This window comes from Pleurodeles waltl, chromosome 2_2 (genome assembly GCF_031143425.1).
Source record: "Pleurodeles waltl isolate 20211129_DDA chromosome 2_2, aPleWal1.hap1.20221129, whole genome shotgun sequence".
Taxonomy (NCBI): Eukaryota; Metazoa; Chordata; class Amphibia; order Caudata; family Salamandridae; genus Pleurodeles; species Pleurodeles waltl.
This window is the reverse complement of record NC_090439.1, coordinates 583656892-583670911: the sequence shown is the minus strand read 5'-3', so window position 1 is coordinate 583670911 and position 14020 is coordinate 583656892. Positions and strand designations below refer to the sequence as shown.

The following is a 14020-nucleotide window of genomic DNA, read 5'->3' as shown; positions in this document are numbered from 1 at the left end:
GGGACCTATCCTTAAGCCTAAACCGATCCCGGATTCAGATCTTGTGGTGTATCGCCACAAATAACTTAGATTCCTGATGTTGAATGACCTTGGAGTGCACAAAGGAGCAATCACTGAAGGCCTTATGATTGTGATTTGAGCCTAGGCACAACAGAAATACCATGTCTGAGTTAGTCACAGACATTTGTTTGCAACATTCAAATAAGGGTTTAAACCCTTTAGACTTCGGAGGCACCTTGTCCCTTGTACACTGAAGAATTTATACTATTTAGAATCTCAATGACACAAGAGGTAGCTACGGATTCAAATGTGTTGGCACACAAAGAAAACAACTAATGTCAGTGCGCATGGATAGCGCTCATAGGCCCATACAAATCACATCCAGGGTAGAACAACGCTGATGGAGAGCCGCTGGTGTCACATGCCAATGTTCATGGGAATTGCTAAACAATGCCCTGATCAAGTTTGACAGGAGGAGAGGTGAGGAATCTGCTGTTAGATGTCGCTATCATAATACTTGTTCTCTTTGCTACAAAATACATCTTGCTCTTGTCATATTTATTTTATCTGCCTGCTTTGAGACTGCCTTTTTCATTGTACAGCAACCCATTCTCCTTAAGGCCTAGTCTGCCCCATATAAAACCTCTAATAGATACATAACTACTTGGCTACTTGTTCCACTTTATTATATCCTGGACTTTTCTCCCAATAATAAACACACTTTGAAAGTCAGTCACGTCTTATTCCACTGATCTGTTTAGGATTGTATACAAGGAATCATTTCTTCTGAAGAGGCAACAACCTTGTGGGGCAGACTGAAGTTCACACACCCTGAATCTGATTTTGACACCTGATTTGTCTTGAAAATGAGTTCTCCAAGGTAGAGCCAACTCTCCCTTACCATTCAGTATACCCAATATTACTATTAGACCTCAATGGTTTCCATACCTTGCATTTAGTATTCTGAAAGGCTTAATTCAGGTCTATGTTCCGCACTTAGTTAAGCAATCTCAGAGATGTGAGTTCATGTAAAAACTGAAATAAATGATTTTTCAGTCCATGGTTCAACAATGATTCTCTTCAAGGATTACCAATCAAGACAATATGAAACAAGATAGAGGAGTTTCTTTGAAAAAACATACCTGCTTCAATGCTTTTTTGGTGTGTTGCTGGAAGGAAGACACAAGTTTGCTTTGTACTGCTGAGTTTGAAAGGCTGCAGTCTCGACCGGAAGACACTTCATCAGAAACTTCCTTCAGGCAAACTATGAACAAAGTCAGAAAAAAAAAAAAAGTAAAAAAAAAAAATGGAGCATGTTACAAATGGGGCACAGGTAGTAAGACACATCAAATACAATATTCTGTAATACTATTTTGTCTATTCTCATATATGTTTACAAAAACAAATATAAACGACAAATAGTAAGCATAACAGTTATTTTGCAAGTCACAGAACCATAACTTACTAAGCAAGTAAAACACACCACAGACCTGCAGAAGCAGCACCCACGTATTTCAAAGCAACATATCAGTTTCAAAACTGAAATCCAACACAACTCTTCTGTTCAAGATATAAACCATATCAAGACATAAAAGTATTTCAACTAAAAGCTGGCATGATAAATCACATCTAAAGAACAAAACCACCTAACGAACTGCAAATTCTAGAAGTATTAGAATTCATAATGCAATCCTTCAGTATCATCTTTAGCTACCACCTGCAACTGAGACATAGTTAACAAGAGACAACATGCCGCGGAAAAATACATTTTTAAACTGTCTACAAGCAACAATGATGTGTAGGCAGTCAAGTCTGCAATGTCAATAATGCCATTTATTTCTATCACTGCATCAAATGGGAAGCATGATAACGAAAATGGCTGCTCGCATGATAACGAAAATGGCTGCTCACATGATGTGCGTAACATTGCCTGTTCCCACACAGTTGCTGCAGTTGTGAAATAATGTGCCTGCTTCAATAATGAAGCTCATCAGATCACACTGGATTTGCCCCACTACTTCAGCAACCAACACAAAAATTTGCTCAGAACTAAGTGCTGAAACCTAACATATCAAAATTGCCCAGATCCAACTAAGCATATGAGGGAGGCTCCGCCCATACTCCACTTCAGAACACTAGAGGGGTGTTGGTGACAAACCACCAAGATACCCTGTATACCTTAGGACCACACCTCCGAGATGTGTACCACCGATCGCTGGAAAACTCAAAGGATCTGACCTTAGAAGAGTTGAGGCTGGCACTACAAGAGCTTAATGCTTCGAAGGCCCCCAGTGGGGATGGGTTCCCTGTGGAATTTCATCAGACTCATTCTGCGACACTTGCGGACAGACTCCTAGAGGTCTTTCTGGAGGCAAAACAAGAAAGGATTCCACCCCCACTAGGCGGGAGGGCATTCTCTCCCTCATATTAAATCCAGGAGGGGGAGGCATAGGAACCCACCTCTAACAGACTGCTCACTATGATAAACTCACATCAAGATATTGTGTAAACTGCTGGCAACTAGGCTGGGGGAGGGGGAGGTAACACAGGACTTGTGACAAGGACCAATGGGGTTTCATGCTGGGTCGTGGCACAATCCCTAATCTACAATGACTCATTCATATCCTTCATGAGACCGCAGGGGTGGACCACGATATGGCACTGGTATCAACAAATGTGGAGAAAGCATTTGATACTGTCAATTGGAGTTATTTGATGTCAGTACTCCGAAGGATGAGGTTTCGGGCCGGGCTTTAGAGATTGGGTGAGGCCATTACACACCGATCACTTGGTGCGAGTCAAGGTGGGAGACTCAGTCCAGGGCACCCGAGAGGATTGTCCTCTCTCGCCCCTTCTGTTCCCCTTCACTCTTCAGCCTCTGGCAGTCCTTCTCAGAAGGATTTTAGAGCCATGGGGTATACAAGTGGGAGTCTTTAGCCATATCATCTGCTTGAATGCCAATGATGCGTTGCTTTATTTCCATTACTACAGAGAAGCAGCACAAGCATAGATGAGGCTCACAGTAGTGTTTTGGTGAGGTTTCTGGCCAGCGGGTCAACACTACAAAAAAGCTATTATTCCCCTTGTGGAGGCTAGTGGCGACACACCATGAACAGCTACCAAAGCTTGTGATTAATTGGGCTGAAAAATGTCTTAATATGAAAGCATGCAATAATATTTCTGCTTCAAATTAGTTAAATGATATCAGGATGACATCTATTGTAGCTTAATTTTTGAGTAACAAAATAGAACCCCCCCACCCCTACCTCTCCCCCTATTTGCAGGCATATCTGTTGGTCTGCTCCTCAACCTGCTTCCACTTCGAACGTGCAGGTTAAATGCCTAATTCTTCACAGTATTATAAAAAGATCTAAAGTTAAAGGTACATTAAAGCTAAAATGGGCAGTAACAAAATAATTGTTATTTAATTCTAGCTGTACTGGAACTTGATGATTGTAAGCGGGTTCTGGCGAATGAAGGATGCTAAGATGATAGAGTATAGAAGTGGCTTGAGAAATAAAACATTTTCTGCTGTCTTATTTACAGCTTCGTCAAGTATCAATGTGTGAGAACATACACAAACTAACAAACTGGAAAACGGGGGCGTTTAGAGTAAACCTTAATACACAGAGGTTTTTGAGAAATGTAAGCATAGACTGTTCAAGGGCATGGACAAATTGTGGCATTGAGGCATCCTCTTTCCTAATACTCATAGCACATCTGACTGGCAGTCATAGTGGGGTAGTGCTCAGAAAACTATTCCATTCAGTGCATTTAATTTAAGGGCATACAAAGCGACATCTGGAAAAACAGTGAGGAAAACTGGCAGTGCAATGTGCAGTTTTAAATAAGACTCACTAGAGTGACAGTTCAAGAAAATTCTCATCTTCAAGCTCGCTAATTGGACATTCAGTGTGCAATACAGCCTACTGGACTACCAGACGGTAGTGCAGTTGATACATTGTATAACTTTGAGCTGGGACCCTCGTTGCCTAAGAGACAGCCCTGTCTGGTCCTTTTTGTTTTAACATGTACAATATATATTATTATAGCTGTGTATCTAACATATCACACAAATTAAACTGTTTCTATACATTTAAATAATGGTTGTTCCCATTGCTAAGCAAAATCTTAGGGACCTCAAAAGGAGGACAGGCCAATCAGCCCCACTGAGAACAGAAACTGTGACATGCATCTTTCTGTATGACCAGATCATTTAATCAAATTATCTTCTTCTTGTACTACCAGTGAAATGGAGATTATGGGTGAGTGAAAGCACAACATTGGCTTGCTTGTTCGATATCACAGGAGGTGGGGTGTGTTGAGGACAGGGATGAAGGTTTATCAAAATATACGTTTTCAGGGCTCTTATTTATGGGTAGACATCAAGATGAAGCCTCAATGCTGCAGTTCTGATCTAGCAAGATCAGACTCCTCAAACTCAGAACAGGCATGCAACTTAGTGATGAGCTGTATGAGTCAAGGCCTCTTTTTCAAAATTCCTTATTTTAAACATTCCATAATTCCATCTCAAGGCAGAAGTGGGATTGAAATTTATTTTAGTAGGGTTTCTGCAGCTCATGGACCTGAAACCTGTCAGTGTGAAAGTCGGGGCTTCTAATCCAAGTAATGCACTACGGAAAACACCAGTTTTTTTTTCTACATTTTAAGTCAACATACGATAAAGTAGGTCTACTTTTTTTGGCCTTTATGGTGTGATAGGGCTCCAAAGTTAACAAACAGATAAGGACCACCAAGATTAAAAGACAGGGACTAAGGAAATTGCAGTGTAGTATTTTGTGGTACTGCAAAAAGACTTGAATGTGGAGTGACACACAGGGGGTCATTCTGACCCCGGCGGGCGCCGGCCGCCTGGCGGAAACCGCCCAAAGACCGCACCGCGGTCAAATGACCGCGGGGGTCATTTAAACTTTCCCGCTGATCACCCGCCGGCCCAGCGGGAAAGCCCCTACAAAGAGGAAGCCGGCTCCGAATGGAGCCAGCGGATTTGCAGGGGTGCGACGGGTGCAGTGGCACCTGTCGCGATTTTCACTGTCTGCTAAGCAGACAGTGAAAATCTTTGTGGGGCCCTGTTAGGGGGCCCCTGCACTGCCCATGCCACTGGCATGGGCCCCCACGACACCCATTCCCGCCAGCCTCTTCCTGGCGGTGTAAACCGCCAGGAACAGGCTGGCGGGAAGGGGGTCGGAATCCCCATGGCGGCACTGCTTGAGGATTCCCTGGGCCAGGGGAAAACCGGCGGGAAACCGCTGGTTCCCCTTTTCTGACCGCGGCTTTACCGCCGCGGTCAGAATGGCCTGGGAAGCACCGCCAGCCTGTTGGCGGTGCTTCCTCTGCCCTCCACCCTGGCGGTTTGAAACCGCCAGGGTCGGAATGAGGGCCACAATCTTTTCCTTCGATCCTCTACACTCAGCAGAATAGTCTTAATTACTGATTGTTAATTACTTTTCTTCCTTCTGTCAAAAGGGTTTCCTGACAAGCATTTTTGGGTGCATATATATGGATGCTAAATATTTTAACAGTCTCACAACAATGGCAACTGAGACCAGCTTTGAAGAGAAAACTGAAACTGCCCCTCCTAAAATGGCTGCTAGACAAAAAGCTGACTCTTAAGCATTGACGAGGAGAACCAACAGAAGCTTCTATGGACAAACTAGAACACAATGTCAATTAACATGCGATTTAAGTCAGAGTGGGGACATTTTAAATAGATTTAAATCTGGGAAAGGAGACTAATTTAATATTTTTTTCAACTTTAACATACACAGAATATCTACAACAATGACAAAAGCAGACTAATATATAAGAATGAAAGACAGCTCTCCTGTTCAAACAGAAGTATTTATATTTGTCTTGGCTGATCAACAAGGTGTCATTGAGATGATTATGTGGTTATATGCTTAGAGGTACTTTGGAGCTAATAAGAATATCTGCCAGTCGCTGAGATGTCCAAATATGTTTGGAAATAGGTTTGAAAAGGTTCTGTAGAATACATGACAAAATAATTAACAAAGGTTATTATATGGGATACTATAAAATTCCTTCTACTTGTCCGTGTTTGAGAATGCACATCAGTTCGTCTTCTAAGCTACTGCAACAAATAAATAATTTGTATGATGATGTTTGTACCTTGTTATAATAAACCCAATGTAGACATATTCATATCAACTTGCTTATTACTTGTAACCCTAACTTTGAAAATTATCTTCCAGTATATGTTTTCGTGGGCACTGAAGATATATGGCACACTGCCTTAGTAAGTTTATGAAAAACATTTACGTTATTTATTTCCAGCGAGAATCCAGCTCAAGTACCATAGTAATGAGGTGCTATTACAAGATGAGTTGGCGTGGAGGGGTGTTTAGTTACACATATTTACACCTTGAGACAAGGACTCACAAACATTTTGATCAAGTTACAGCGCCTGGTTAGTACCTTGGGCTGTGGCTTCTAAGAACAGCAATGTAGCCTCTAGACAACACCCTGTAAGGAAGAATAATTAATTTAGCCAAAAGACCTTAGTTGTGTTAGTAACATTATATATTATGTACAGGAACTACGCTATTTGAGATTTGAAAATATTCCGCCAGCACACCACATCAGAGAAACTTTATTTCTTATGTGTGTCAATTGCAGCCTTGTGCTTGAATCAAGCTACAAGCTTTGTCAATGCTTTTTGCCAATTGCAAGCATCCATAAAGAGACATGCATATGTGTGCTATCAATTTGTAAATGGATTTTGTAGGAAACAAAAGCCATTGTAACACAGCCACTTACATTAATACAAGCCTGGTGGCACATGGCCCTTTTTAATTTAACATTCATGCCATGATAATCCATTTTATAATACTGCATTCCTATAAAATACTCCTATTCAAAGTTTTTAATTGTTCCCATCATATAAGGAAATCAGTTTTGTTCCAGTTACCGTCTTGCAAATCAATGGATACAGAATACAGATCCTGTGCTTCTCTTCATGAAATGCTTAATTTTAAGGTTTCATTTACCATGTTCTAATAACAAGAAGGGCTTTAATCTTCATGTGCAGTTCCTAACGCATAAGATATTAAGTTTGTAAGTAAAATAACCAGTTGTAAAACAACAAAAAAGTGAGTGTAGCTTCGATTAAAAGTGCATTCCAAAGACAAGGGGTTTCTTATTGTTTAGATTTCTATGACACCTTTATTGTTGTTAAGACTTTAAGGCATAGTTAACTCTCATCTCGAGGAATAGCCACAAGATGATGTCCTTCTCACACACAGGTAACATAGGACTTTTAAAAAAAATCAGAACTAATTAGACTACGAAATTCTATTTAGGTTTTGCATAAGCCAACATCGTTGGAAAAACAGACATGTAATATACTTACTTTTAGGGGCCAGCCCTCTTCATGCATTGGTCTGCAGTAGTTTCAGTCAAATTTTTCTTCCATCGCCTACTACAGCTTACAGCATGAGCCTACAGGGAAGTCTTATTTGGCTGTTGGGTAGCTTCATTCATGGCATTCAACCATTTCACAAGAAGCACATCCACAAAGCAAGTAGTTCCCTTCTGTGCCAGGGACTATTATAGCAAGCTGTGATATTTAAGACCAAAACAATATTTTTTGCTGTTTTTTTTTTGTAGTTTGCCAGTGTTGGTTTCTATGTTTCTTGGGTTTATGTGCAAGTTAAGAAATATATTTACAAGGTTATTTCGAAAAGGGGATGAATGGAAAAAGTGAGCCAAGTGGATGGGAGTCGGAAAGACAACCGGACATGAAACGCAGAAGGAAATCTGAGTAAAAGAGTGCTATTAATGAGCTAATGTTGATCAACTTCATAGCACAGATTTTTTCAACTTATTTGTGGCACATTCTAACACTAAAACAAACACCGAGTTGATGGAAGGTATACTTCCAACTAATATCAGCCACTGGCAATCTCTTGGGTCTGCATCCCAGTAGATATTTATTTTTGTCCACCATGCTACCTCATGCATGACCCTGCCATTCGCAAATCAGCCTTGGTCCTGCTCCAACAGGGACCAGACCAATGTAAACTGTCAGGCCAGGACCCCCTCAGATGGGGAAACAACCTCAGCCAGGTTTCAGCACACTACGCTCTAATTATTGAGGTACAACCAGAGTCTGGTGGTGCACTGAGCAGAGGACTCACATCTAGGAATTTGCACTAGGAGTTTCTACTGCAACATACCACAAGGTGACACGAGGCATGTTACATTTTTGAAGTCTTTAAAACAGAGTGAGAGACTCCTAAAACTTGTAATTGTAAAATTGGAAACTCTTTTTTCCTCTTGTAGCATCTCCGAGCCTATTGAATTAGAAAGGGGGTACAAGAAGACAACTCAATCCAAATATTGATTCTCGTGGAAGGATTTAAATTCACAAACTGTAGGCAAACAGTGAATGATCATCCTTGAAACAAATAAAAGTATGGATGTTTATCTTACACTCTACAAAGTGCATTAAACTATAAAGCATCCAACACAGATGAGTCAGCTGAATGCAAGCAGCTGGGCACTTTTGAATCAATCAGCCTAATAATGAAGGGGAGAGGCTGATGAGGCTACTAAAAAAGTCCCAGAAAGTTAAGTATTGAGGAGGAGGCATCCCTAACATCATAATACATATCAGATTCCTATCCGAGATGAACAAGAGTAGTACATGGCATTCTGTGTCAGGGCGGGAGGCGAGGATTGTGCTTAACTTACTTGCTTTATTAACGTTCCAGAAGCTTCAACTTGACCATATAAACTTCCTTTCCCATGAGCCTTAGGGAAAGAAACTATACAAACGACAACCAATCAAGGTAGAGTCTCGTAAAATGCATCACTTCCTCAGTACAACTTCCTCTTCTTTTCTGCTGCCCAGCAAGACAAGTAGCGTCTTTCTTTTCTCCACATTCAGTGATTTATTGTCAGTTATTTATTCCGCTGTCATTTTCTTCTTACGAGAACTGAGTGTTGAGCCACAGGAGCGCCTGAGATTGACATAGCTCAAGTGGCAGTGGTATTTTCAACCCCTAGGAGGACGAGCATGCGATTCCAGCAGGCTCTTCTTCTGTGCACGCGCGCGCTTCTGAAATTAGTGACAGAAGCAGTTGAAGTGCATCGTTTTCTTTCACCTCCCCGGTTGTGCCAGTTTTTGGACCCTGAGCTGCCTGCATCCTGACGCCCGTTCACTCAGGTCTAAAGTGTCTAAATTATTGTAAATCGCAACCGGACACTCACCAAGCGCATCAGAAGTCTGCAGTTGTTTGCATTTGTGATCCTCGCAAACTTTATAGGTTGCAGTGGAGCCAGCCCAGTCAAAGTATGTGTTTGGTACCCTGAACTACAGTGCATGGCCCTGGGCTAAGACCCTCAGGCGCACCATGCCTACAAAAGCTACGCTAGGTTATCCAGCTCCAGCTCCATTACTAATGTCTTAGGCACCCTAAAAGCCTCCCTGCCTGCGGAGTCAAGCCAGATCCTGGTGCTTCACCAGCTTGCATATTAGGTCTCTGACTGGCCTATTTGCACGAGGAGGGTCTCCCCCCATCACACTTTAGGAAAGTGCTACTGCCCACGGAATACTGCTCTGCATTGGAGATAAAAGACAGCCCTGACCAAAATGGTAGCAGAATATTTCAAGGAAGAGACCCTTCAGGTTCTTCTTATAGACGACAAATTTTGCAAAGTAGTAGATGCTTCCATACAGCAGGCTGTAGCGGCGGCCATCGAACCCTTAAAACGCAGTCACCTAGAACTAGCCCATCGTTGCCCAGTCCTATTTAATTTCTCAGACAATCCTTGTCCTGAATTTCTCCCTCCACGCCAACCAACTCTGAAACGCAAGTGCAAGGAACCCATAGATCTAGGGGCGTTCAATTGCCTCAAAAAGTCTCTCCTTTCCCGTCTAGAACCCTCAGGGGAAGATGACTCCGCCGGTACTCTCAACAGGGCACTCACTTTTTCCGACCAGGACGAGTGTGATTCTTCAGACGAAGCAGGTCCCTCCCGTCTTCGGCATCTGGCCTCGACAGACTCTAAATCCCAAGAGCCACTTTTGGATATGTTGGAGCAAGAGGATCTGGTCAATTCCTGTTCATAGGAATGGGCCCCCATAGAGAAAGTATCCCAATACGTGGCCAGCTGCCTGAGAAAACCTTTAGATAAGGAAGTGCATGCTTGTCTTAAAGCTGAGTGCCCCCGTCCAGCCATCCCGGGGAAAGTTGTCCTCACTCCAGAATTGGACACCAGAAATATATCCGTGACCCAAAGAAGAGAATTGATAGGTCCTGGAGCTCGTGCCAGGACAAGCTTCTAAATGTCAGTGGCCCACTCAAAAAAATCTCAGGCCTGGCGGAGGAGGCCAAAACCAAAGGGACTCCCGGTTCACCAGAGACCCTCTCGGGTTGGGCACAGCGAGCAGTTATCTTTTTAGGAAACGCAAACTGTGCTCTATCCACAGAGCGAAGATGCTCTTTTCTCCTGAAGGTAGAACCCAAATTGGGGGATTTGTTGCCCACAGAGTCAGGGCCAGTGTTGCTGAGAGTCCTTTTTGGGAGCCTTTCAGTAAGGAGTTAGGTAAATTTGTAAGCACCTTTACCTCTCTGGATAAGGCACAGACCTCCATTAAAAAGATTTTCCATCCACAAATTTGTATCGGGCCAGCTATGGAAGGAGGCACTCGGCTGGCCGTTTCAACATCCAAGGCCCTTCTCCTCGAAGCTCCAAGAAGCCACAGGACCAGCCTCGTCAGGAGGAATTCTTCCAGACCAGACGGTCAATTCCGCGGACGCCATGCCAGAGGTGCCTCTAGGGCTCAGTTCCAAGCCCAAACAGGTAAGAGTCTCCGATCCCTCACAACTGACTGCGAGAGGCAGACTAGCACACTTCAGTCACTATTGGGAAAGGATTACCTTCGATGCTTGGGTGTTGCAGACTATCAGGGTTTTTTTTTATATGGAGTTTTACGGTACCCCAGTGCAACCTTCACCCCACGCTTGCTAAGATTTTCGCTAGAGCAAGTGGGTCTAATAGACTAGTAGGTCGAAGAGAAAGGATGCAATCTCCAAGACCTCTCTTCACCCAAGAGGCTTCATCGGAAATATCGTCCTGGTAGAAAAATGAGATGGCATTCAGAGACCAGACATAAACCTCAGAGAGGTCAGTGGTTGGCTCATCTACCACCACTTCAAGATGGAGGGAATCGATCTTTTGCGTAACCTGCTAAGACCCAAAGACTGGCTGGTCCAATTGAATCTCCAAGATGCTTACCTGATGGTTCCAATTTTCCCACTCCACCGCAGATTCTTGCAGTTCGGATGGAGAGGGCAGGTCTACGAGTTCAAGATGCTGCCTTTCGGTCCATCATCTGCCTCTTGGTGTTTTACCAAGCTCCTCAAACCGGTAGTGGAACATCTCATGGCGCAGGGGTTTCATCTCATCATCTACTTGGACTGCCTCCTTCTCATTGACCAATGTCCCCATTGTCTAATGCACCAACTTCAGACGAAAGTGCAACTGCCGGAGAGTCGGGGGTTATAATTAATGGCGAAAGTCTCTCCTCTCTCCAGCCAGACAAACTACTTTTCTGGGTTTTGTTACAGATTCTGTGGAAAAGACCCAGAGTCTGCCATCCTGCAAGGTCTCAAAGATTCACAGGGAGCTCAAGAGAACCTTAGCCAGAAATTCAACGTCTCTACAGCAGATTGTCCAGATAGTATGATTACTCTCTTCATCCTTCAAGGGTTACTCTTTTCATCCATCCATTTTTCCAGGCCCTCTTCATTACAGGGCCCTTCAATGCCTAAAGGCCACAAATCTCTGCAAACATCTCCAATACTCAGAGCAAGTTCCTCTAACAGAGGATGTAATAGAGTAGATGAAATGGTGGCTCGCACATATGGAGGCCTGGAACGGACGGGCCATCTTCGGCATAAACTTAGTTATCGAGTCAGATGCTAGCAAATCCAGCTGGGGCGCTCATTGCAGGGGCTCCATTTTAGGTGGAAAGTGGTCTGAAGAGAACAACGTCTACATATCAATTGATTGGAATTCATGGCGGGGTCTTTCGTGATAAAGTGTTAGACCAAGGACAAGGCACAATGCAACGTTATCCTAATAATGGAAAATCTCTCTCCAGGGAGATATATCAACCAGCTTTGGGGGGAGCCAAATCGAAGGCTCTGGCAGATTTGGCCAACACCTTCTGGGAATTCTGCCTAGCCAACGCGGTCTCAATTACTGGAGAATATTTACCTGGTGGGTCCAAGAGTATCGCAGATTGGTGCTCAAGACAATGGTCCGACTCGAGCCTATGGCAGTTAAAACTATCAGGCTTCAAAAGATTAGAGGCTCTGTAAGGGCCTTTCTTACTCGACCTATTTGCATCCCAGTTGGACCATCAACTCTAACGGTATTTCAGTTAGAGGCCAGACCCTCTAGCAACAGCGCCCAACGCCTTCCTGCAGAACTAGTCAAAGGAGAAGGGTTATGCGTTCCCTCCTTTCGCGATGATAATGCCGTCAACAGGGGGTCCAGATAGTTCTTATCACTCTTTGTTGGAGATCTCAAGTTTGGTTTCCAGTTTTTCTGGAACTTTGTTGGGATTCTCTAATCCTTCTACCCCACGTTCCGGATCGCCTTCGAGATCACCTGGGCAACAATCACCCATTGATAACACAAGGGCAAATGCCTTTGATGGCCTTGCGGATTTCAGGCAATGTTGGAACGCAGTCACCTCTTCCTGCTGGCACACCCTCCGCCAACTCTGCAAAATCTTCAAATAGATCCCCGTCGACTGCTGCAAAACAATCACCCACGCCCTATTCACTAGCAAGCTCGACTACAGCAACACACTCTACGCTGGCACCACAACAAAAAACATCAGGAAACTACAACTTATCCAAAAGGCTGACGCATGACTGGTCCTGAACCTCCCCTGCCAAGAACACATCTCCCAAAACCTGAGGACCCTCTATTGGCTCCCAGTAGAGAAGTGAATCAGCTTCAAACTACTCACCCACACCTACAAAGCCCTGCACATCGGACCGGCCTACTTGAACCACTGCATCTCCTTCCATAACCCTGCCAGACCCCACTGCTGAGCCGAGCAGCTGCTAGCTACCGTCCCCACACATCCCGAAAACCACCGCCGGAGGAAGATCTTTCGCATACCTCGCAGCCAAAAGCTGGAATAGCCTGACTAAGCACCTCAGACAAAGCCCATCTCTCACCATCTTCAGGAGGAATTTCAAAACATGGCTCTTCAAATGAGGCCCAGACCCACCACCAGCGCCTCAAGACCCTTGTGGGTGAGTAGTTGTGCTTTACAAGAACTGATTCATTCATTCATTGACTGGAGAGTTCCAGGCCTTTCGCTGGAAATGAACGAATGCTGGCAGCAATCTGGCCAGTGGGCACCAACAAGCGCTATAGATCAACATTGTCGAGATGGGTATGTTGGTGTCTTTCAAATGACCAAGATCCCTTGGGGTGCGTGGTGGTCCTCATTTTTAATTTCTTAAGCCTTTTTGGCTTCACAAGGTTTGGCTTACAGAACGATAAATTTGTATAGGTCTGTTATCGCCACGGGCATTTACCGATGGAGGGCTCCCGGGTTGGGGAACATCCACTGGTGTGCAAGCTCATGAGAGGGATCAGGTTGACTCTTCCACCTGAACCATGATACACAGTTCTTTGCGATGTGAATGATGTCCTTAATCTGTTCCGTTCATGGCAAAGGAATGAGTTCCTATCTCGGAAGGAACTATCAGCTAAGTTTGCCACACTCCTGTGTCTTATTTTGTGTCGCTGAGTGTCAGACGTTACGGGTCGGGTTTTTACTCCACAAGGGATGAACTTTCACATCACCATGCACACGAAGACACATGCAAAAGTGATTTCCTGTCCACCGTTCAATATATTTCCAAAATTGTGTGTGGTGCGCTGTCTCAAAGCTTACGAGGATATGACAGACGAGTTCCGTCCCCCAGGAGAGTGGCAACTTCTG

The 14020-nt window shown here is 43.9% G+C and overlaps 1 protein-coding gene across 1 annotated transcript in view; it reads right to left on the bottom strand.

The window, feature by feature from the left end:
* The window catches only part of ASXL3 (ASXL transcriptional regulator 3), a 285614-nt gene that overhangs the window by 145455 nt on the left and 126139 nt on the right, over positions 1-14020 (bottom strand). Inside the window, exon 6 of the mRNA XM_069220097.1 lies at positions 1143-1264. Within this exon, the coding sequence (XP_069076198.1) occupies positions 1143-1264 (122 nt within the window). The remainder of the gene's footprint in view (positions 1-1142; positions 1265-14020) is intronic.